This window comes from Rhinatrema bivittatum, chromosome 4 (assembly GCF_901001135.1).
Source record: "Rhinatrema bivittatum chromosome 4, aRhiBiv1.1, whole genome shotgun sequence".
NCBI lineage: Eukaryota > Metazoa > Chordata > Amphibia > Gymnophiona > Rhinatrematidae > Rhinatrema > Rhinatrema bivittatum.
This window is the reverse complement of record NC_042618.1, coordinates 478,150,455-478,172,917: the sequence shown is the minus strand read 5'-3', so window position 1 is coordinate 478,172,917 and position 22,463 is coordinate 478,150,455. Positions and strand designations below refer to the sequence as shown.

The window sequence follows — 22,463 nt, the reverse complement described above, 5'->3', positions numbered from 1 at the left end:
TAGGCCCAGACCCAGGCCTGAAGCTGCGACCCAAACCGGAGGTCGGGGCCTGACGCCGGGGCCTAGGCCCAGACCCAGGCCTGAAGCTGCGACCCAAACCGGAGGTCGGGGCCTGACGCCGGGGCCTAGGCCCAGACCCAGGCCTGATTGCTGCGACCCCAAACCGGAGGTCGGGGCCTGCCGCCGGGGCCTAGGCCCAGACCCAGGCCTGAAGCTGCGACCCAAACCGGAGGTCGGGGCCTGACGCCGGGGCCTAGGCCCAGATCCAGGCCTGATGCTGCGACCCAAACCGGAGGTCGGGGCCTGACGCCGGGGCCTAGGCCCAGACCCAGGCCTGATGCTGCGACCCAAACCGGAGGTCGGGGCCTGACGCCGGGGCCTAGGCCCAGACCCAGGCCTGAAGGTGTGACCCAAACCGGAGGTCGGGGCCTGACGCCGGGGCCTAGGCCCAGACCCAGGCCTGAAGCTGCGACCCAAACTGGAGGTCGGGGCCTGACGCCGGGGCCTAGGCCCAGACCCAGGCCCAACTCTGGGGCCTCAGCCAGGAGGCCGTGTCCCAACACCTGGGCCTCAGCCCAGGGTCAGGCCCAGGCCGCGGAGCTCAAGCCTGGAAGCTCCTCTTCATGTGTCCTCCTCTTTCTTCCTCCTGAAACACGACGGCTTCTGCTGGGCTCAACGCCGGATGTAATTCACTCTGCTGCATTCACCCCAGCACATGGCAGCATTTTGATATGTGGCAATGCTGTACAATTATGAACCTGCACCATCCCCTATTTGCCACGAGTGTGTGGCATTGCTGCAGTATTTCTGCAGCGCTCTGTGTTTCCTTTCCCTCTCTCCGTCTCCCATAATGGTGACCAATTCTCACTCTGCTTCTAAAGTCCCTGCCAGCTGCTGCCACATGGATGGTCTCCTCATGCCAGGAAACAACCAGAAGATACAACAGATACAAAAACGCCCATTCGGGCAGTAGATGAGGTTCAAAGCTATTTCTTTCACAAAATTACCCGCTCTTTGTGCACATAAACGTCCGTGCTCAGGGCTTCTGTGTGCACAGGTTTACCCGCGGTTTCTGAAGAGGCATTCACGGGGCTGGATTTGGGGAGACGTTTGCATTTTCGTGCACGAGTTTTCTCTGAAAACCTGCCCCGCACAACCTAGCAGCTTTAATTGTGCCCGGGTCGTTTTCCTGGGATCTTTTTCAGAGGGAAAGAACTCGTGCAAAGTCTGCATTTCCAAAATTATCCCCCTAATGTCCACTTTCCCCGGTCGCTAAGTTGTTTCACTTGTTCTCCAAGTGAAACTGGGAAAGATTTTGACTTTAAAACCTCAGTCCACAGAGAGCGTCCTTTGCACGCACCTGGCTACAATCCAGATTATACAGATCAAGGTTCCCAGGTCAGTAATCAGCCTCCGTAGCATTTTTCCCTGGCTAAAGTTATCCGGAATTTCTCCAGCCGGGGAGAGGCCGAATATCGGCACTAAAATGAAGCCCCTGGAATGCCCCCACACTGCCTTTCTTACCCTGGTAATGACCTACCTGCTCAGTGGGGTGGGAATTTCAGATCTCGGGTTTTGTTCAGGTAAACTCGAAAAGCTTCCCAGAGAAAACCTTTGAACATGGAGCTCATAAGATTTTATTTGTTTACTTTAACTTCTGATGGTGTTTGGACATTATCCACATTTTTCTGGCAATTCTTAGAAATGCACAGAGGGAGGGTCATTAAAAAAGGCAGCGCTTTAAAACTGCCTACCCGATATACAGGAACAAATATGCACATGCACCTTGTATGAGCGCACGTCCCCCACATATCAGAGAGGGATGGAGTCTAGGCGAGGACTGGACTTATGTGCAACCTTTCTGGAGGTAATTTTCAAAGGGTTTTACATGTGTAAATGAACCTTTGAAAATTGCCATCTTTCCATGTGGAAATCCTTTGAAAATTCTTTCCATAGGGCTGAATTTTCAAAAGGTTTTATGTGCAGAGCTGGACTTTTGAGGTTACTTTTACGTGAAAATTCACGCCTTTGATTTTAAAAAGTATGGGGTGAAAGTTCAAACATTAGAAGTACGTGCATAAGTAGCCACTACTCGCATATTCTGTATTTTATAAAAGCCAAAAACCCACGCGTATTTTCACTTTTGCGCACTCATATACGCGCGTATTAAGGGAGTGGTCTAAAGGTGTTCGGGGGCAGGATAAACAGTTTTGTATGTAAGTTGCTATTTTAAAAAAACATTTGTCAGCTTAGGTCCGTAATTTCACACCTACTCATTATCTGATGAAAGTGATAAAACGTGTTTATTGTGTAGCACTGGCTGGGCGGAGGTCTGGGTGAATGGGGAGGGGGGATTCAGGCTGAAAGGCCAGGAAGATCTCAATGATCTGGAGAAGCAATGGGTGAATTGGTTGACTAACTGGTAAACTGGTTATTTTCATTTACGTGCTCATGTTTTAAAATTGGCCAACTTATGTACGTAAATAGGGACTTACACGAGTTATTCCTACTGTACTTTCATACATAAAATGCATGCGTCTATTTTGAAAATAGGTAGAAAAGTGTGCACATTGAATGCATCGATGTACGTGGTTTCAATGCATTGCATTGCATTTATAGTAGTGCATTTATAGTATTTATAGTAGTATTTATAGTATTTATAGTAGTGCATTTATAGTATTGCATTTATAGTAGTGCAAAAACCAAATGCAAAGCATAAAGGCCACTTTTATAATTAATATAGATGTTAAACCCTCATAAATAAGCATAAGGCACAAACGTTAAAAAATGTTTTTAACAATTTGTTCACTTATTGACAAAGTGTAACAGTAATGCCTGCTTAATTTGTTTAATCACGGGGTTTATTAACACTCTCTGTCTTGAGCCACTTGAATTTACTTTTTTTGTATATTTTTTTTTTAATTTTAAATTTTTTTTGTGTTCGTGTATAAGCATTCAAACGCAGGTATGTTGCGCAGTAGAGGCTCGCGGTTTTTTAAATCGGTGTATATCATGCCCACGGATTATAAAACACGTAGGTATATCTGCTTATGGACATATACAGGCACGTTTTTTTTTAACGTTATCCTCCCGTGTGTAAATCTATCTGCACACAGTGTAGTGTGCTCTGGCGGTTTTCCAGAGAGAATTTTCTAAGCAAAAGAAGAGGCAGACTCTCACTTTTGAAAATTACAATGCACCCCCAAATGTTACAGCAGCTGAAATCTGCCCCTTTACCATGTGACTATTTCTGGTAAGATACAGTATAAATTGCATGTCTCCCCGGACATGTGTGCGTGAGGCCAGGCCTGGGTTGGAATGCATTATTAGTTACATTTTTTTAATACAGAAACTATTCTATGTCGTGTCCATGTGCTCTATTAATTAACAAAATTATTCCACAAATCTATTTTTGCCAGAATAAAAGATTTATACATAAGTGCATTGCAAGTGAAATAATGCACTCCAGGTTTGCAGTTATGGTTGCATTTCTGTGCTCCTCTTGGTGTCTGCGCAGCTCTGCTGTTACGCCCACCTTCTACATGCCGCATGCCTGAAGGCTGACCGGGCGCTTGTGCTGACTTTGCAGGAGGGTCCCTGCTAACAACCTTTGGAGTGTTTTCCAACGCGCTGAGGATGTGCTCTGTCAGGTATCGCCACCTTAGCGGGCGAGTAACCAGCTGGCTAGACCGTGCCAAGGAGCACAATGGTGGCTTGTACAGCGAGGCTCACGTAGAGAGCGCCAGGTCTCTCCTCGGGCTTCTTCCATTCTTCACCCTTCAGCTTCTCTGCAGAATCTGCATCGCGCAGGTAAGAGACGGGCTTCCGAGTCTAAAAGGTACAAATACATTCCTGTCTACGGCGGTGGCAGGACCGTAAAGCGCGCTCAGAATAAGAGAAGGCAGAGGAAGCGCAAATCTGATGAAGGGACCGCTAGGACTTAGTAAAGATGTACTCCTTAGGTACAGATTGAGAAAAGGTTCTTTTTGAGTAGGGTCCTACTCCTAGCTGACGCTAAAAGTGCAAGTTGTACGTCCTTTTTCCCTAACCTCCTATTGTTCCCTCTCACGGTCTGGCAGGCTGGACTCAGGGAGCACCCCCCGCAGAAGCGGCACAGGGCTTCAAGGCAAGACTAGGGCAGGTCTTCTGCCTAACCAGTCCCCCTCCGTTGCAGGTTCTGGGGGCTTGTAGGACTTCCCTCCTGGAGAACATCATGGCTGGGAGCTGGGTACAGGTACTGGCTGGGCACAAACTAAGGAGAAAGGCAAGGCCTGGAAAATAGACAAGGCACTGAACTAGACTGGATGGGGCAAGGACTGGACAAGGATAGCTCTGAACAAGAACAGGACTGGACAAGGAAAGGACTGGAGAAGGGCTGGAAAATGACAGGACTAGACAGGCAACAGGAAACAAAATACCCCAATAGAGAATTAGACTGGGCAAGTTAATCCTAGTAGGCCCGGAGGCCACAAGGCAAGATAGGTAGGCCCAGAAGGCTACTGAGCAAGGCAGGAGAGCCTAGAAGGCCATAGGACAAGGCAAGGAAGCCTGGAAGGCTATAGAGCAAGACAGGGAGCCAAGGTAGGCTACAGAGCACAGCAGGAGGCCAAGATAGCCCTCAGAGCAAGGCAGGAAACCAAGGTAGGCTATAGAGCTAGGCAGAAGGCCCAGATAGGCCACAAGGCAAAAGAGGAGGCCAGAGTAGGCCACTAGGTAAAGCAGAACGCCTGGATAGGCAGTAAGGCAGTAAGGCCTGGGTAGGCCACAAGGCAAGGTATAGCAAGACAAAGCTAGCCAGGTCAGAGCCCAGATGAGTCCATGAGGAGGCACTGAAGGATTAGACAAGCTGGATAAGTAGGGCTGGGACTGAGGCATCATATGATCAGTAAGGAGATAACATGCACAGCTGGGCATGGTGCTCGCTGAGGATCCCTGGTGGAGGGAGGCTGCACAACTGTAACATTCACTATTTACCATTTTTATAGCTCTGCTAGGCATACACAGCCCTGGAGAGGTATACATTAGAGACAGTCCCTACTCTATTGAGCTTACAATCTAGTTGACATGCACAAACCAGCCGAATCTATAACTATTATTACAGCAGCCACGTTTAACATGAGAAAGGTCATATCTGGAAAAGTCAGGGATTTTTGGATACCTTCTGTTTTAAAATGCAGGTTCCTTCAGGGTATTATATCCAGACCATGAATTCCAACCTGAATCTGGAGGGCTTTCTTTTGCCGATAGCAGCAATGAATGCGATAGGCCTCCTGCCCTTACTGCTTCTTGCACCGCTCCTGGAATGCATCAACACACGCCTGGAGTCCAATGGAAGAGGGGGGCTGTCACCGGCAGCCTCCATACGTGAGTTTTCATGTCAGAAAATTCTGCATCCGAGGATGTACTGAGCCTGCATTTGTTACTGCCATGAAGCCCCGGCTGTGTGATACCAGGGTGCATCATGGCCGCTGTTTCAGCTTCGGATCCAGAATGCTTTGATGCTATAATTTGTGCAAGTGTTGAAAATAAAAGAGGACAAATAATAAGTATAACAACAAAATACAGAAAGGATTATAACAGAGTCAAGTCCAAGATTCTGGCGATGTTTACTATAGGCCTGATTTGCAAAAGCATTTACATACTTAAAACTGGGTTTCACACGTGTTAATGCACATTGCCTGTGTAAGGTGGGCTTTAGAAAATTATTACAATATATGCCATTGAAATGTCCTTCGGTAATGCATGTGTAAGTGCACTTTAGGTGCATAAATGGCTTTTGAAAATTGGTAGGATAGTTTGTGACATTCACATGCATAACTTCTTTGAAAATTCACTTGTAAAGCATCCTGGTGATTAGGCCCATGACAGTCAGGCCTTGTAATCCTGCAGAGAAAACGCACACAGGGTTGAATTATATTCCCAGAGTCTGCCCTAGTATCTGCTTTCCAGCAGGACATAGAATTTCCAAATATTTGGCTACCTGCGCACATCAGAAATTTTGCAGAATTGAAAGTGAAAGGCCCTGCTTATGTTTCTTGTCCCAGCCCCTGAGGAGCTGTATCAGGCTGATTATTATCATCATGGTAGCCTTCCCTTGGGCTGAGGCTTGATGGAGCAACTGCAGACAGGAACGAGTGTACCTGCTCTGTTTCAGGGCATCCTCTGCACTCAAAGCTATAAACGGGAGGAATTTCCAGAAGCAGCAAAGACTGAAATCCTGAATTTATGGCTTTATTGGACTGAAAAAGCAGAAAAAACTTAAAAAGAAATTGCCAACAGTAATTTTATTAGCTCTGAAAAATAAAATCAAGTTTTGCATTTTCGATAAAGTAGACTTAAAGGTCATTTTATCTTAAATTAAAGGGATTTTTTTCATCCCATTTTTTAGAGAAGTTACAGATTTTTCATCAGGACTGGCCAGATGGCCACCGTGGACCCTTCCAGGGATACACAGGCGCTGAGTGAGGCTCCTGTTCAAAGCTTCATCCCCGAGCACAGGGGCAGAGAGAGGCGAGGGAGCCCCTGCTGCTTTTCCATGGGTAGATCTGCACCTGCTTGGAAGCAGCTGTGATGTGCACTTGCACATCCCTCACTTCTGCACTACGGAAAAACCCCACGCTGGTTTTCTCCTGAAAAATGAGCTTCCAGACCCGCGTCGGTTTATAAATTAGCCCTGACGCGACCAATTTCTGATTGCATTTTGGGTTCCGTGTGTTTTCTTATTTGGCTAAAGCGGGTGAAAGTTGGTGACTACTGAAATGCTGTAGCCCCAGGAGTGCTGGGGTCACTGTCTGACCCATGCTCCGGGGATCTTTTCCCAACAGGGGGGGAAGTAAAGACTGTGAAGACACTCATTCTTCCTATGGAGGTCATCTGCTTCTTACAGAAAAAGAAAGCATAGCACAAGCCACCTGTGGTTCAAAAATAAATCCAGTCACTGGTTACTTGCAGAGAAGAAATCCCAAAGCTGTACTCGTGAATATTGCACATCAATCCCGAAAATGAAGTTCCAGAGGCAAATCACAGACACGGTCCCTGATAAATGTGCACTTCCCCAGGGACTCTCCCTGGGCACCAGTGATACCTGCAAATCACAGACACGGTCCCTGATAAATGTGCACTTCCCCAGGGACTCTCCCCGGGCACCAGTGATACCTGCAAATCACAGACACGGTCCCTGATAAATGTGCACTTCCCCAGGGACTCTCCCCGGGCACCAGTGATACCTGCAAATCACAGACACGGTCCCTGATAAATGTGCACTTCCCCAGGGACTCTCCCCGGGCACCAGTGATACCTGCAAATCACAGACACGGTCCCTGATAAATGTGCACTTCCCCAAGGACTCTCCCTGGGCACCAGTGATACCTGCAAATCACAGACACGGTCCCTGATAAATGTGCACTTCCCCAGGGACTCTCCCCGGGCACCAGTGATACCTGCAAATCACAGACACGGTCCCTGATAAATGTGCACTTCCCCAGGGACTCTCCCCGGGCACCAGTGATACCTGCGAATCACAGACACGGTCCCTGATAAATCTGCACTTCCCCAGGGACTCTCCCTGGGCACCAGTGATCCCTGCAAATCACAGACACGGTCCTGATAAATCTGCACTTCCCCAGGGACTCTCCCTGGGCACCAGTGATACCTGCAAATCACAGACACGGTCCCTGATAAATGTGCACTTCCCCAAGGACTCTCCCTGGGCACCAGTGATACCTGTGAATCACAGGCACGGTCCCTGATAAATGTACACTTCCCCAGGGACTCTCCCTGGGCACCAGTGATACCTGCAAATCAAAGACACGGTCCCTGATAAATGTGCACTTCCCCAGGGACTCTCCCCGGGCACCAGTGATACCTGCAAATCACAGACACGGTCCCTGATAAATGTGCACTTCCCCAAGGACTCTCCCTGGGCACCAGTGATACCTGTGAATCACAGGCACGGTCCCTGATAAATGTACACTTCCCCAGGGACTCTCCCTGGGCACCAGTGATACCTGCAAATCAAAGACACGGTCCCTGATAAATGTGCACTTCCCCAGGGACTCTCCCCGGGCACCAGTGATACCTGCAAATCACAGACACGGTCCCTGATAAATGTGCACTTCCCCAAGGACTCTCCCTGGGCACCAGTGATACCTGCGAATCACAGACACGGTCCCTGATAAATGTGCACTTCCCCAGGGACTCTCCCTGGGCACCAGTGATCCCTGCAAATCACAGACACGGTCCCTGATAAATGTGCACTTCCCCAGGGACTCTCCCTGGGCACCAGTGATACCTGCAAATCACAGACACGGTCCCTGATAAATGTGCACTTCCCCAAGGAATATGAAATGTTCTAGAGGTAGCGCAGGTAAGCGAGTGTCCGAACGGCTGTGAAGGCAGAAAGGCCTAGCCTTTGAGTCTGACTGACAGGCTTCAGTTTCTATAATACCTGGAGTTCCAGCAGGAACAGGGGCTCTTACATGGGCTTACTAGTAATGGAGCCATGTTGACAGAATCAAACTAGCAGCGGGGTCTGTGCGGCAGGCTGCAAGTTCTGGAATTAGTTAGTGGTTGTAGTGGAAACAAAGGAACTCACACAGCCAAGACCCTAGGATGCTGGACGATTGAGCAATGGCGTCAGAGTACTGTGGCTATTTAGATTATTACAGAGCCCTGTGAGTTCCTACTAAGAGGAGGTTTCCCTCCCTCATGTGGGATATTATCTCCAGAGTAAACAATCCAGTGCCACCATGTTTGGGCCTGGACTTTTCCGTTCTCCCCTGCAGGGGCGGCAGGTCACTAAGAGGAGTTTTCCCTCCCTCATGTGGGATATTATCTCCAGAGTAAACAATCCAATGCCACCATGTTTGGGCCTGGACTTTTCCCTTCTCCCCTGCAGGGGCGGCAGGTCACTAAGAGGAGTTTTCCCTCCCTCATGTGGGATATTATCTCCAGAGTAAACAATCCAATGCCACCATGTTTGGGCCTGGACTTTTCCCTTCTCCCCTGCAGGGGTGGCAGGTCATTAAGAGGAGTTTTCCCTCCCTCATGTGGGATATTATCTCCAGAGTAAACAATCCAATGCCACCATGTTTGGGCCTGGACTTTTCCCTTCTCCCCTGCAGGGGCGGCAGGTCACTAAGAGGAGTTTTCCCTCCCTCATGTGGGATATTATCTCCAGAGTAAACAATCCAATGCCACCATGTTTGGGCCTGGACTTTTCCGTTCTCCCCTGCAGGGGTGGCAGGTCACTAAGAGGAGTTTTCCCTCCCTCATGTGGGATATTATCTCCAGAGTAAACAATCCAATGCCACCATGTTTGGGCCTGGACTTTTCCGTTCTCCCCTGCAGGGACGGCAGGTCACTAAGAGGAGTTTTCCCTCCCTCATGTGGGATATTATCTCCAGAGTAAACAATCCAATGCCACCATGTTTGGGCCTGGACTTTTCCGTTCTCCCCTGCAGGGGCGGCAGGTCACTAAGAGGAGTTTTCCCTCCCTCATGTGGGATATTATCTCCAGAGTAAACAATCCAATGCCACCATGTTTGGGCCTGGACTTTTCCGTTCTCCCCTGCAGGGGCGGCAGGTCACTAAGAGGAGTTTTCCCTCCCTCATGTGGGATATTATCTCCAGAGTAAACAATCCAATGCCACCATGTTTGGGCCTGGACTTTTCCGTTCTCCCCTGCAGGGGCGGCAGGTCACTAAGAGGAGTTTTCCCTCCCTCATGTGGGATATTATCTCCAGAGTAAACAATCCAATGCCACCATGTTTGGGCCTGGACTTTTCCGTTCTCCCCTGCAGGGGTGGCAGGTCACTAAGAGGAGTTTTCCCTCCCTCATGTGGGATATTATCTCCAGAGTAAACAATCCAATGCCACCATGTTTGGGCCTGGACTTTTCCGTTCTCCCCTGCAGGGGTGGCAGGTCACTAAGAGGAGTTTTCCCTCCCTCATGTGGGATATTATCTCCAGAGTAAACAATCCAATGCCACCATGTTTGGGCGAGGACTTTTCCGTTCTCCCCTGCAGGGGCGGCAGGTCACTAAGAGGAGTTTTCCTTCCCTCATGTGGGATATTATCTCCAGAGTAAACAATCCAATGCCACCATGTTTGGGCCTGGACTTTTCCGTTCTCCCCTGCAGGGGCGGCAGGTCACTAAGAGGAGTTTTCCCTCCCTCATGTGGGATATTATCTCCAGAGTAAACAATCCAATGCCACCATGTTTGGGCGTTGACGTTTCCGTTCTCCCCTGCAGGGGCGGCAGGTCACTAAGAGGAGTTTTCCCTCCCTCATGTGGGATATTATCTCCAGAGTAAACAATCCAGTGCCACCATGTTTGGGCCTGGACTTTTCCGTTCTCCCCTGCAGGGGCGGCAGGTCACTAAGAGGAGTTTTCCCTCCCTCATGTGGGATATTATCTCCAGAGTAAACAATCCAGTGCCACCATGTTTGGGCCTGGACTTTTCCATTCTCCCCTGCAGGGGCGGCAGGTCACTAAGAGGAGGTTTCCCTCCCTCATGTGGGATATTATCTCCAGAATAAACAATCCAGTGCCACCATGTTTGGGCCTGGACTTTTCCGTTCTCCCCTGCAGGGGCGGAAGGTCACTAAGAGGAGTTTTCCCTCCCTCATGTGGGATATTATCTCCAGAGTAAAGAATCCAATGCCACCATGTTTGGGCGAGGACTTTTCCGTTCTCCCCTGCAGGGGCGGCAGGTCACTAAGAGGAGTTTTCCCTCCCTCATGTGGGATATTATCTCCAGAGTAAACAATCCAATGCCACCATGTTTGGGCCTGGACTTTTCCGTTCTCCCCTGCAGGGGCGGCAGGTCACTAAGAGGAGTTTTCCCTCCCTCATGTGGGATATTATCTCCAGAGTAAACAATCCAGTGCCACCATGTTTGGGCCTGGACTTTTCCGTTCTCCCCTGCAGGGGCGGCAGGTCACTAAGAGGAGTTTTCCCTCCCTCATGTGGGATATTATCTCCAGAGTAAACAATCCAATGCCACCATGTTTGGGCCTGGACTTTTCCGTTCTCCCCTGCAGGGGCGGCAGGTCACTAAGAGGAGTTTTCCCTCCCTCATGTGGGATATTATCTCCAGAGTAAACAATCCAGTGCCACCATGTTTGGGCCTGGACTTTTCCGTTCTCCCCTGCAGGGGCGGCAGGTCACTAAGAGGAGTTTTCCCTCCCTCATGTGGGATATTATCTCCAGAGTAAACAATCCAATGCCACCATGTTTGGGCCTGGAATTTTCCGTTCTCCCCTGCAGGGGCGGCAGGTCACTAAGAGGAGTTTTCCCTCCCTCATGTGGGATATTATCTCCAGAGTAAACAATCCAGTGCCACCATGTTTGGGCCTGGACTTTTCCGTTCTCCCCTGCAGGGGCGGCAGGTCACTAAGAGGAGTTTTCCCTCCCTCATGTGGGATATTATCTCCAGAGTAAACAATCCAATGCCACCATGTTTAGGTGTGGACTTTTCCGTTCTCCCCTGCAGGGGCGGCAGGTCACTAAGAGGAGTTTTCCCTCCCTCATGTGGGATATTATCTCCAGAGTAAACAATCCAATGCCACCATGTTTGGGCCTGGACTTTTCCGTTCTCCCCTGCAGGGGCGGCAGGTCACTAAGAGGAGTTTTCCCTCCCTCATGTGGGATATTATCTCCAGAGCAAACAATCCAATGCCACCATGTTTGGGCTTGGACTTTTCCGTTCTCCCCTGCAGGGGCGGCAGGTCACTAAGAGGAGTTTTCCCTCCCTCATGTGGGATATTATCTCCAGAGTAAACAATCCAGTGCCACCATGTTTGGGCCTGGACTTTTCCGTTCTCCCCTGCAGGGGCGGCAGGTCACTAAGAGGAGTTTTCCTTCCCTCATGTGGGATATTATCTCCAGAGTAAACAATCCAATGCCACCATGTTTAGGTGTGGACTTTTCCGTTCTCCCCTGCAGGGGCGGCAGGTCACTAAGAGGAGTTTTCCCTCCCTCATGTGGGATATTATCTCCAGAGTAAACAATCCAATGCCACCATGTTTGGGCCTGGACTTTTCCATTCTCCCCTGCAGGGGCGGCAGGTCACTAAGAGGAGTTTTCCCTCCCTCATGTGGGATATTATCTGCAGAGTAAACAATCCAATGCCACCATGTTTGGGCCTGGACTTTTCCGTTCTCCCCTGCAGGGGCGGCAGGTCACTAAGAGGAGTTTTCCCTCCCTCATGTGGGATATTATCTCCAGAGCAAACAATCCAATGCCACCATGTTTGGGCCTGGACTTTTCCGTTCTCCCCTGCAGGGGCGGCAGGTCACTAAGAGGAGGTTTCCCTCCCTCATGTGGGATATTATCTCCAGAGTAAACAATCCAATGCCACCATGTTTGGGCCTGGACTTTTCCGTTCTCCCCTGCAGGGGCGGCAGGTCACTAAGAGGAGTTTTCCCTCCCTCATGTGGGATATTATCTCCAGAGTAAACAATCCAATGCCACCATGTTTGGGCCTGGACTTTTCCGTTCTCCCCTGCAGGGACGGCAGGTCACTAAGAGGAGTTTTCCCTCCCTCATGTGGGATATTATCTCCAGAGTAAACAATCCAATGCCACCATGTTTGGGCCTGGACTTTTCCGTTCTCCCCTGCAGGGGCGACAGGTCACTAAGAGGAGTTTTCCCTCCCTCATGTGGGATATTATCTGCAGAGTAAACAATCCAATGCCACCATGTTTGGGCCTGGACTTTTCCGTTCTCCCCTGCAGGGGCGGCAGGTCACTAAGAGGAGTTTTCCCTCCCTCATGTTGGATATTATCTCCAGAGTAAACAATCCAATGCCACCATGTTTGGGCCTGGACTTTTCCCTTCTCCCCTGCAGGGGTGGCAGGTCACTAAGAGGAGTTTTCCCTCCCTCATGTGGGATATTATCTCCAGAGTAAACAATCCAGTGCCACCATGTTTGGGCCTGGACTTTTCCCTTCTCCCCTGCAGGGGCGGCAGGTCATTAAGAGGAGTTTTCCCTCCCTCATGTGGGATATTATCTCCAGAGTAAACAATCCAGTGCCACCATGTTTGGGCGAGGACTTTTCCGTTCTCCCCTGCAGGGGCGGCAGGTCACTAAGATTGGCATCGCGTTTATCTCGGTCCTCGGGAAGGAACCACAACCTGCACCCATTCAGAATTATTTGCAGGGCCGACCCAGCTCGCAGAGCGCCCAATGTGCCCCGGCCGCCCGCAGTCACTGAACCTTGCGTCCGTGGCGCTCAGCGCAGCACAAGAGCAGGAAACGCACAACAATCATCCGAACTAATTCTATTCCCAAGCCCTGAAAATAGACGTCAGCAACCGGCCTGACTTTTCAAACGAAGACTACGAAACGCTGCCTGCGGAGAATTAAGGCGGAAAGGAACCCAGGAATGCGGGAAGAGAGGAGAAAGGAAATGCGGGGAGTCATTCTGCTTGTGCACGTAACAGTGCGCGCAGAAGAGATTCCCCCTGGAGGCGCTGCTGGGAGGGGAGAGGCCGTTTACCTGCAGACTTGTGGTTTTCGAAAGCCTGAGCGTAAATTTGTGCACACGTGCAGTACGCCCGCCCCTCCCCCCCGAGCCTGCGTGTGCTGCCCGGATCCCGCGTACCCGCGCTGATTTTCCCAGTCCATTTATGCGTGCAAGTCCAATTAGAAAATTAGGGCTGACGTGCACACGAACCTCCCCCCCATCCCCCTTAGAGAATGGATGGCGTTACAGTGCAAAATGCTCGCTCTAATGCTTCTCTAGTGTGTGCTGTGGGAAAGGCCAGAGCTTGGCCCAATCATTTTCTTGTGATGTTTGCTGTCTGAGAGGTAGCGAACGATAGATTTAGCACTGAGAAAGGAGGTAAAACGATTGTAATGTTTCATCTGGAGGGAGGGGGTAAGGGTGTCCAGACGGGGTTACTAATGGGTTGATCCAAGCCAGACCTGGCCCCACACTGTGCTTCTGGTGCCGGACCCGAAACCCAAAAGGAGCAGGAGGAGAGTGAGAGTGGCAGAGGTTAAGGGTTCTGTGGTCTGCACTGGATCAGCCCATTGGGAAGCTCTGCCAGGACCGGGCTCGGATCGGGTTTATTCTTACGTCCCCTTCTGTCTTTGCCCAGTTGCAGGTCACGTCTGCGCCCTCCTCTCGGTGCTGCTGGCCGGCTGCTTTGAGATCCGCAGGAAATCTTTCTCCCTGGTGGAGCAGACGCTGTCCGGCAAGGCTCTTCTGGTTTCGTCCATGCCCTGTTTGCATTTGGCGCCTCAGTATGCCTTGCTCGGCCTGGCTGAAGCGCTGGTAGCCCCTGCCTGTAAGCAGCTCTTTTATTTATTTATTTTTGTCCTCTTCTGGGGTTCAGCTGAGAAGGCCAAGGTCTCACTCAGTCCTGGGGCTAAGTCCTTGCAGGGTTTCAGCAGCCCCGGGGGGGATGGGAAAGATCGACCTCAGAGCCCAGAGAGCCAGGCATTAACCCTCCAGTGGGTGATCTCTCGGGCATTGTAAGCTGGGTGCAAACCGGACCCTCTAAACGGGTCTTCCAAAGCAACCTTTCACGGCTGCAGATCTTCTGCTGTGAGTAACTGGCACCGTACATGCATCCATGGCAAACTCATTCCCAAACTTCCCTCGATCTGTGCGAGGGGTCTCCCCCTGAAACACCTGATCTCCAAGTCTCCCCACCTTCCACAGACTCTGGTGGGGGTCTCCAGATGCAAATCCACTTATTATAGTGACACGCACTGCTGCACTGAAAACCCTGCAAGAAAACCCCAGAGCCTATGTAGCAAACCTGCAATACCAAAACAGGGTTAACTCACAGCAATAGCCCTACCTAGGAAAAGGGAGCACTGCAAAAATTACACCGGGCCCTAGAACCCAATACACCTCCTACTGAGGAAACTGAGCAAGCGGGACTGCTGCCGATCCCTACACAGAACCTTTAGGATGTCACCTGCAGCAAACAAACCCTCACCAAATACAGCGGGAGGGACTGCAAACTAGAAACAGAAAAAGCGGAAACTCCAAAATGCCAGTGCAAGAGCAGAGAAACAGAAATGTTTCTCCTCCCGAGATCAGCGATGCACGTTTCCCCGAGCCGACACAATCCAATTCCTGAAGTAAAAATAAAAAGGCCTAGGTGTGTGCACGCGGTCCTGCCGAGTTTCCCAGCAGACGTCTGCACGGACCTTTGCACGCACGGACCTCAGCCCTAAGCACTCTGGATTCTCCCAAACCATCGCCGTCTTGAGCCGAGCAGAAGAAGCGCTGATCAATCCGCAGTGATCCCACGGCTCTGTCGCGCCCGGCTAATGATTGCCGACGGGTTGCCGGGAGATTTCTCGCAGCTCTCAGGAAGAACTTTTAATGGACACCTGGCACCGTTCTGAGCGCTTCCGCGGGCGATGCCCGTCACGGTCTCACCAACGTGTCGTGCCTGAACGCGGAGGCGGGCGTCTCCCCCTCTCTCAAGGAGCGCACGGCTCCTGCCTGACAAAAGCAATGAGAGCTCTGCTGCCAGACGTGGCACTGCACTAACACAGTCGCCCGAACAAGTGTCGCAGGCACTTAACGCCGATCGCTGCAGCACAACTCTTTCCTAATTTGTGTAACTCTTGAAACATCTCTGTGTCACAATCTGGAAATAACGGAGCCAGGGAACAGAAGCTGCGACGGCAGCGCAGGCCGCAGAGCCTGGGCGCCAGTATCCGTCTCTTCCGGGCCAGCCAGCCAGCACTCGCTCGGCACATTCCCCCCCCGTCTACGTCCGGGTTTCTTTTTAATTCCAGAATATTGAGGAGCTTTCATTTGTTTAAAAGAAAAAAAAAAATCTGAACTCAAGAACCCAAAACCAAGCAGTTTAGGCTTTAGAATAGGAGAGAAAGAGTTTCAGCCGATTCAGATCCCCAGAATGTATGGAAATGGACCCAGTTTGGGGTTATTTCGGAGCCGGTGGCTGGTCCTATTTCTCCTGGCTTGGTTTTATTTGGGGTGGGGGGTGTTGACTCATGATGCTGTGCTCTTCCCCAAGGCTCAGTGCTAACCTTCAGGTCCGGGCCCAGCAGAATCCGAGGCATCGCAATGCACTTCCTGACCCTCTTTAACGGCGCCGGCTGTCTTGTGGGAGCACTTCTTGTCCAGGCGGCGCATTTAATATCGGGAGGTAAGAGAAGACTGGAAGAACAGTGTGCAAGCCGTGAATGCCTTCTAATGCTGGAGAATTATTTGTTTTATAGGGAAAGTGTGGGCCTGAATAACAGGAGATGGGTCTCTCTAATGACCCCTAAGAGTTCTGCAGTGGTAAACAAACATTTTAACTACTGAGAAAATTAAAAGTATTAAATCTAAGATGGCCAACTGTTCTCAGTTTGGAGGGAGGCTTCCTCGCAGCAGGAGATTGTGCTCAGGCTGGTTCCACGACCCAGCTCTCCTTCCTGACACATGGGTGACAAAAAGTCCCTCAGAACTGCTTTCAGAAGCTCGAAACACAATGAGAACATATACGGTCTTGTTTTCAGACATGCATGGACTCTGTAACCCACTACCCATCTATTCACCAAAGTTTGCCCCATTTAGTGACAATTCCTTCTTCCAACTCGTGCACAAATGCAATGAAGTTTTACTTACACATCCATTTCTATTTAAAATAACATTTCAGTCTTACCCAACCAACCAGAAGTCCAAGATGACCACGCAGGGATGGTCTCCTATATGTATCTAACCTCCTCAGTGCTGTGTGCATATAATAATAGTACTGCAGACATGATTACTACCAGGGATGGTTCGTTCATTTGAAACGAAATCGGAAATGTTAACGAAATTTCCTGTTTTGTTCCAATTCATTTTAAAGTGAAACGTAAAAAAAAAATATCAGAACAAAATTTGGGTTTGTTTACATTCTCTATTAAAAATAAAGCCTTCAGCATAGCCAGAAAAAACCCCCAAAACATTCCCGGACCCCTTCATAGCCCTCCCCTGGGTCTCATGAAAATGTTACAGAAGAGATTCCCCGGCAGCTCCTGCTTCGCCGATGTAGCCATTACAAGTGATGCCAGCAGCCTGAGGTCAGTGCCACACAAAATAGCAGCAGCCGTGGTCTGCCAGGGACGTGGCGAACAGCTGCACTGGCGGGGCAGAAGCGATCACTCCTGCATCCCGAAGAAATGCTCAAGAAACAAGAAGCTGAGAGGGGCCTGGAGGGGGGAATTGGGCTTAGGATCTGACATTTTTACAGTTCTGTTCAGGTTTTTTTGTTATTTTTTTAACTGAGTTAGTAGTTTTGTTTTTTCATTTTTTATAAACAAAAAGAAAAGAAACAAAGAAAGGGAATGTCTGCGCAGAGCACTAATCAGTGGTTGCAGTTATTCTGTATCAGCCTGAGATGTAATTAGTACGGATTGATTTTTGTTGGCCTGGCAGTATTCTCGGTTCAGATGGAGCCGGCGCTGGGATCATTCTCACCTCCGTTTCCCATATTTTATGTCCCTTCCTAACTCAGCCCTGGGATCCTTCCCGAATCTCTGCAGTCATGAACCTAAATCCGACCACTAGGTGTCACACACACACACACACACAGCCCCCGTTGGGGCTGTGAGTGCTGCCTCTGCAGCATTCCTAGCCTTGGCCAGTCCAGAGGATGCTGAGGGTCCAGGGAAGAGCTCTGAAGGGGTCTGGGAATGTTTTTTTTCTGCTCTGAGCCTCGGGCTACCCCTAACTTGACTTTTAAGCTTATATAAAATACCTGAGAGCTTTTTATGCACACAGCCTGCTGGTAATTTCCAGATTAGCTACAAGCTTCACGTTCACTGTCAAGGAGCAACAACGCGCTGGCTGCTGAGAATTGCCTTCTGACTCTGCACTCTCCCCTCCTTCTCCTTCTCTGCTTTTTTCATGTCCCTCTCCTCTCACAGAGCTTTAAGGTTTCTTCCTTTCTCTGTTCTAATCGGCTCATTTTGCTCTGCTCTGTGCGCAGCCTCTGGCCTAGGGGTGTTTCTGTCTTGCTTCAGCCTGCAGCGCAGGGCTCCAGGGGGGAACCGGGGGCTCCTGGCACCCTCCAGGACCAATATAAGAATTATTGCAACCGAAGATGAGGAGGCACCGGAGCTGCCGAGGCCACCTAGAGATGTGAAAGCATGAAACGTATCTCTAGCCTGCCTCTCTGCTCCCCTCCCTTGCCCTCCCAGCCGCCTTTCTTCTGGGATTATCCTGGAATGCCCTTTTGAATGTGTTAAAGCATTTTGTGTCTGTGCTTGCAGGTGTTTGGGTTCCAGGCGTCTTAGCAGAGGGACATTTGGAGAGATTGTTTTTCTTCCTGGCATCGTTAATGGTTGTGAACACCTTGGGATTCTGGAAAGTTTCACACAGGTAAGTGGAGATCCATTCCTCGCGCGTATCTGATGGATTAGGGTAGCAACGGCACCAGCAGATTCTCAGAGAGAGAGAGTCCCTGGGCTCATGAGCTGCTCCTGCCAATGACACTCGCTCGGCTGCTGCCATCTAGATTAACTCCTCGGGGCCAGGATTGATGGTGCCTGCATGTAATTAGTTGTATAACACCCTGGTGTCGTGCCATGCAAATGCCGGGGGTACATAAACAGGACCTCCTCGGTTCCTTGCTGGTGCAAACTTCCAACCAAAATCCTGAGAAGAATGAATGAATCCCAGCAATCGATGATCAGTGAGGCCTGCAGAGCGTGTTTCATTGGGTTTTGCAAGCTTTTCCTCCTCAGCTGGAGGCTCTGACTCCTCCCGCAGATCGTTCAGCTCTTCTTGATGTTATCCCAAATCGTACAGCAAATCGGATGACTCTTCTTTTCATGTTTAGAAGCCTTAACAGTATTAGTTCTACCCTTGTGTTTTATAAAATATTTAGAGTTCCATATTCAAAAGCCATTTACGTGGATAACTCAAAAGATATCCGTCTAAGTGGCACAATTAGCTTATTCAGCCACTTAGGCTAAACTATAGCCGGATAACTACTTATATGGCTACAATTTAGCTGGATAGAAAGGGGTGTTTAGGGGTTGAGTTATCCAGTAACTGAGCCCAATATTGCACACACCCAGCCAGATAACTTTACACCTGCTGCAGGTAGCTCCACACGTAAAAAGTCATCGTAGCAGCAAAGCAACGGCAGAAGCGCCGGGCCGGGATTGTGATCCAGGAGAAGGTACAGGGGCGGGGAGGACTCCTGGCCACAATATTTATTTTTAAACATTGAAATGGGCCGTTTTGGTTTGGAGGCAGGAAGTTGGGCCCTCGTGTGGGAGGGAGGCGGGGGACAGTCTGGGGCCTGTAGGCCCGCAATGTGTGTGCTGTTTCTTTTTACAACGGGAACGTAACTTATTCTTCTGAATAACGGTGAAGTTACCCAGCTAATCATAGCCGAGTAACTTAGTTATGTTTAAAGTTATCCGGCTCTGGTTACGTTTACCCCACTGAGTATCCCAGACAAGTTATCCGGCTACCTTGTCCACTAAATGGACAACTGAATATTGGCCTCTTAAATTTTTAAATCTGCTCCTCGTAATAAATGCGAAATGTCAGAAGAGTCCAGTCAAACCTCCGAGGGGAGGGTTATTTTCAGGAAAGGATGAATGTTTGACAAACGACAGCGGGTTCATCTGACTCGGTCACACGTATTTTTTTTTTTTGTTTTGTGGTAAATGAAGGTTAAAAGGCAAAATGCATAGCGGAAGCAGGGAAATCTTCTGCAAATCCAGGCAGAATCTGCTGCGGGCCCGCACATTGCCCCTGCATCCAGTGCAAATGTCCCGGCGCTGCTTGCTGGAGTTCCTACACTCCCGAGTTACTTTTCTGCTTTTTTTTCTTTCAGGTACAATAACCCGGATCCAGAGGCCGAGCCAGGATTTACAGGAAATCTCCTTCAGGAGAAACTTCTGCAGCCTGAAAACGCTCTGAGGTTTTATGAGAGCGTCCTGTAAACGCTCCGCCAGCTTTACTCCCATGCAGATCACCCTGCATCGTAAGGTGATGCTGCTCCACCCCCATCCTGGATTTCCACTGGGAAGGGCCAGGCCTGCCCATGACGTGGCCTTTCCTGACCTTTACGGGGCACCTCATTGGCAGTCGGTGAAGGTGCAAGCCCTTGCCCAGGATTCATGTTGCACACTGGCAGCTGGACATTTTCTGCCCATCGGGTGGCGCTCTCTGTTGTGCTGCCAGTCCCTGGGCGGATCGGTGGCAACCTGCAGATGTGTCTGGCCTGCCACATGCTTATCCCGGTGGGGAGTCACATAAGCTAAAGTCTGACGGTACTTTTTATAGCCAGATTTTCAGAGCAGATTTATGTGCCTGAATCTGCTTTCAAAATTCACGGGCGAGCGCAGAGCCCCTCGCGGCACGCACACGCGCGCAAAGTTATCCTCGCTGGAGAGCAGCTGTGATCCTGTGGGTGTGAATGTGTGTAATCACTCTCCAAGATCAACGCAGCCCCCCAGAACGTCTGTCTAGTATAGACATAAACGAACGAGGGGGAATCAAGGTCTGCAGCTACCTGCCGGGCTCTTTTCCCTGCATTAAACCAGATTTTGTACACAGAAGGGCTTTTTATCCAAAGATAAAACTCTCTAGGTAAGGTACGCTCCTGAGTTTTCAAACACTCAGCTAAACAGTGTTTGAAAAAAATGGATCAATTCTAAATGGTATTTTGTGATTTCTTGAATCATAAAATAAATACTTGTTTAATACACAGAAGATATAATTGCCTGGTTTTTTTTTTTAGTTTTAACCAATAAATCACGCCCCCTCCCCAAAATAAAATAAAAAGAAACCTGTCTTTATCAGATAAACCCTGATAAAACACCGCCTCCCCCAGTATACTCTCAACATCCCCCTCGCCTGCCTCAGACCTGCTGTCCTGTCTTCCCACCTTATCCACATTAACGGCTCCTCAGCTGCACAAAGTCGTAACAGCATCCCCCCAGTTCTCCTCCTCCTCCTGCCAGCTCCACTGCGTCACCCTGGCCACCAGCGTCCAAACTGGGGGAAAGAGGACAGATGAGCAGGAGTGAGAGGTCTGGGAGAGAGGTGGAGACCTGAAAAACACTGGTTTTATGTGTAGCAGGCGACTATAAAGCAGATTCCTCGCCCCCCCAAGCTTATCATGTGCTGGAACCTTACCATGTGGACCGAGCTGCATCTGGATCTGAGGGATGTGTTTTGGACCTGCCATAAGGGTTTATTCAACCCTACAGGGACTGCAAGTCACCACAGCCAAGGTGATGGAAGATAACAACACGTCAAAACCCCTGTGTGCTCTCCTGTGAGTGACAAATGTTCCGCAAGAGCCAGCATCCAGCACTCACAGTGATAAGAAGTTGGGAAAAGGGTGGTACTACATAGCCAGCAGAGAAGGAAGCCAAAGGAGACTATTTAAGGCACACATCTGGGGGACCATGGAAATCACCTCAGGAATTCTCAGCTGGGGGAGGGACCATTTGGTATCACCGTAGGCGAGCAGGGCGAATTACATCTCCTTTTTATTTCTCCTTCTAAAAATCTGAAGCAATCCCCGATAGGGAGATGCACGTCCACCATCTGCTGGAGACGGAGAATACTGGCAGGCTGATGTCACTGCAGGAGTATACATAAAATGTGAGGTCAGTTTGCTCCGTCTCCATCTGCTGGCAGAGGTGCATAACCCACTGGTCCTGAATCCATCTATCCACATGCTAGGAAATCTTCTGCATTAGTACAAAGATGTGGCCCTACGTGTTTCTGCTGCCAGCTCCTCAAGGATCAGACCACTTGCGAGATGTCACATTGGTTGTTTGGCGAGTGGGTATGACTTATAGGCTGCAACCTAGGAGTTGTACAAGCCCATTGTGGCATTTTATTACAATGCTGTACAGGTCTCTCTGTGGCACCTTTTTTTTCTGTTTTATGCCTTTAGCCATTATTGCAAATAGTTTAAAAAGTAAAATGTTAATTTCTTTGTTGACACATGAAGCACAAGAGATAACTTCAGGATATGGAGTAGGGATTTACTAGCAGGATGGAAGCAGGGGGCAGGCAGCCGTCATTAGCAGCTGCAGCCGAGGAAGGTTTACGTCCAGACGAAGGTCCCCAGGAGAGAAGGAGCATTTTAGAGGTGAACAGGGGCCAAAGCCTGGGGATCTACAGAAGGACAACAATATGAGAGAGCTCCCCAGCCAGTGACACTGCACCAGACTGGCCCAGATGTGCTGGGCTGTAGGACCTATGACCCTCTATACAATCAGGCCTGGGATGCATTGACTTTTGTGATTATCTTGTAGTAGGGTTTCCTGGTAACAAGATCCTGAGATTACAAGTCATTCAGAATAAGGCAGGGTAAGTTATTTTAAGGTGGCCCTAGGTCACAGGCGGTGACTCATGCCAAATTCAAACTGGGGATTCTTTCGGGAAAAATCAGGTTAGAGCTGAGCTACACGGCATTTAGAAAATCTGGGATTTTGCAGATGGTGGCTAAATAGGGGCTT

General features: G+C 49.7%; 1 protein-coding gene across 1 annotated transcript in view; it reads left to right on the top strand.

Annotated features, from left to right (window-relative positions):
• SLC15A5 (solute carrier family 15 member 5) overlaps window positions 1–20,672 on the top strand; it is a 41,287-nt gene extending 20,615 nt beyond the window's left edge. The window contains exons 4-9 of the mRNA XM_029597543.1: window positions 3,590–3,810; window positions 5,178–5,364; window positions 14,108–14,296; window positions 16,013–16,144; window positions 18,237–18,345; window positions 19,817–20,672. Coding sequence (XP_029453403.1) covers window positions 3,590–3,810; window positions 5,178–5,364; window positions 14,108–14,296; window positions 16,013–16,144; window positions 18,237–18,345; window positions 19,817–19,925 — 947 coding nt within the window. The 3' untranslated portion in view covers window positions 19,926–20,672. The remainder of the gene's footprint in view (window positions 1–3,589; window positions 3,811–5,177; window positions 5,365–14,107; window positions 14,297–16,012; window positions 16,145–18,236; window positions 18,346–19,816) is intronic.
• The last annotated feature ends 1,791 nt before the right edge of the window (window positions 20,673–22,463 follow it).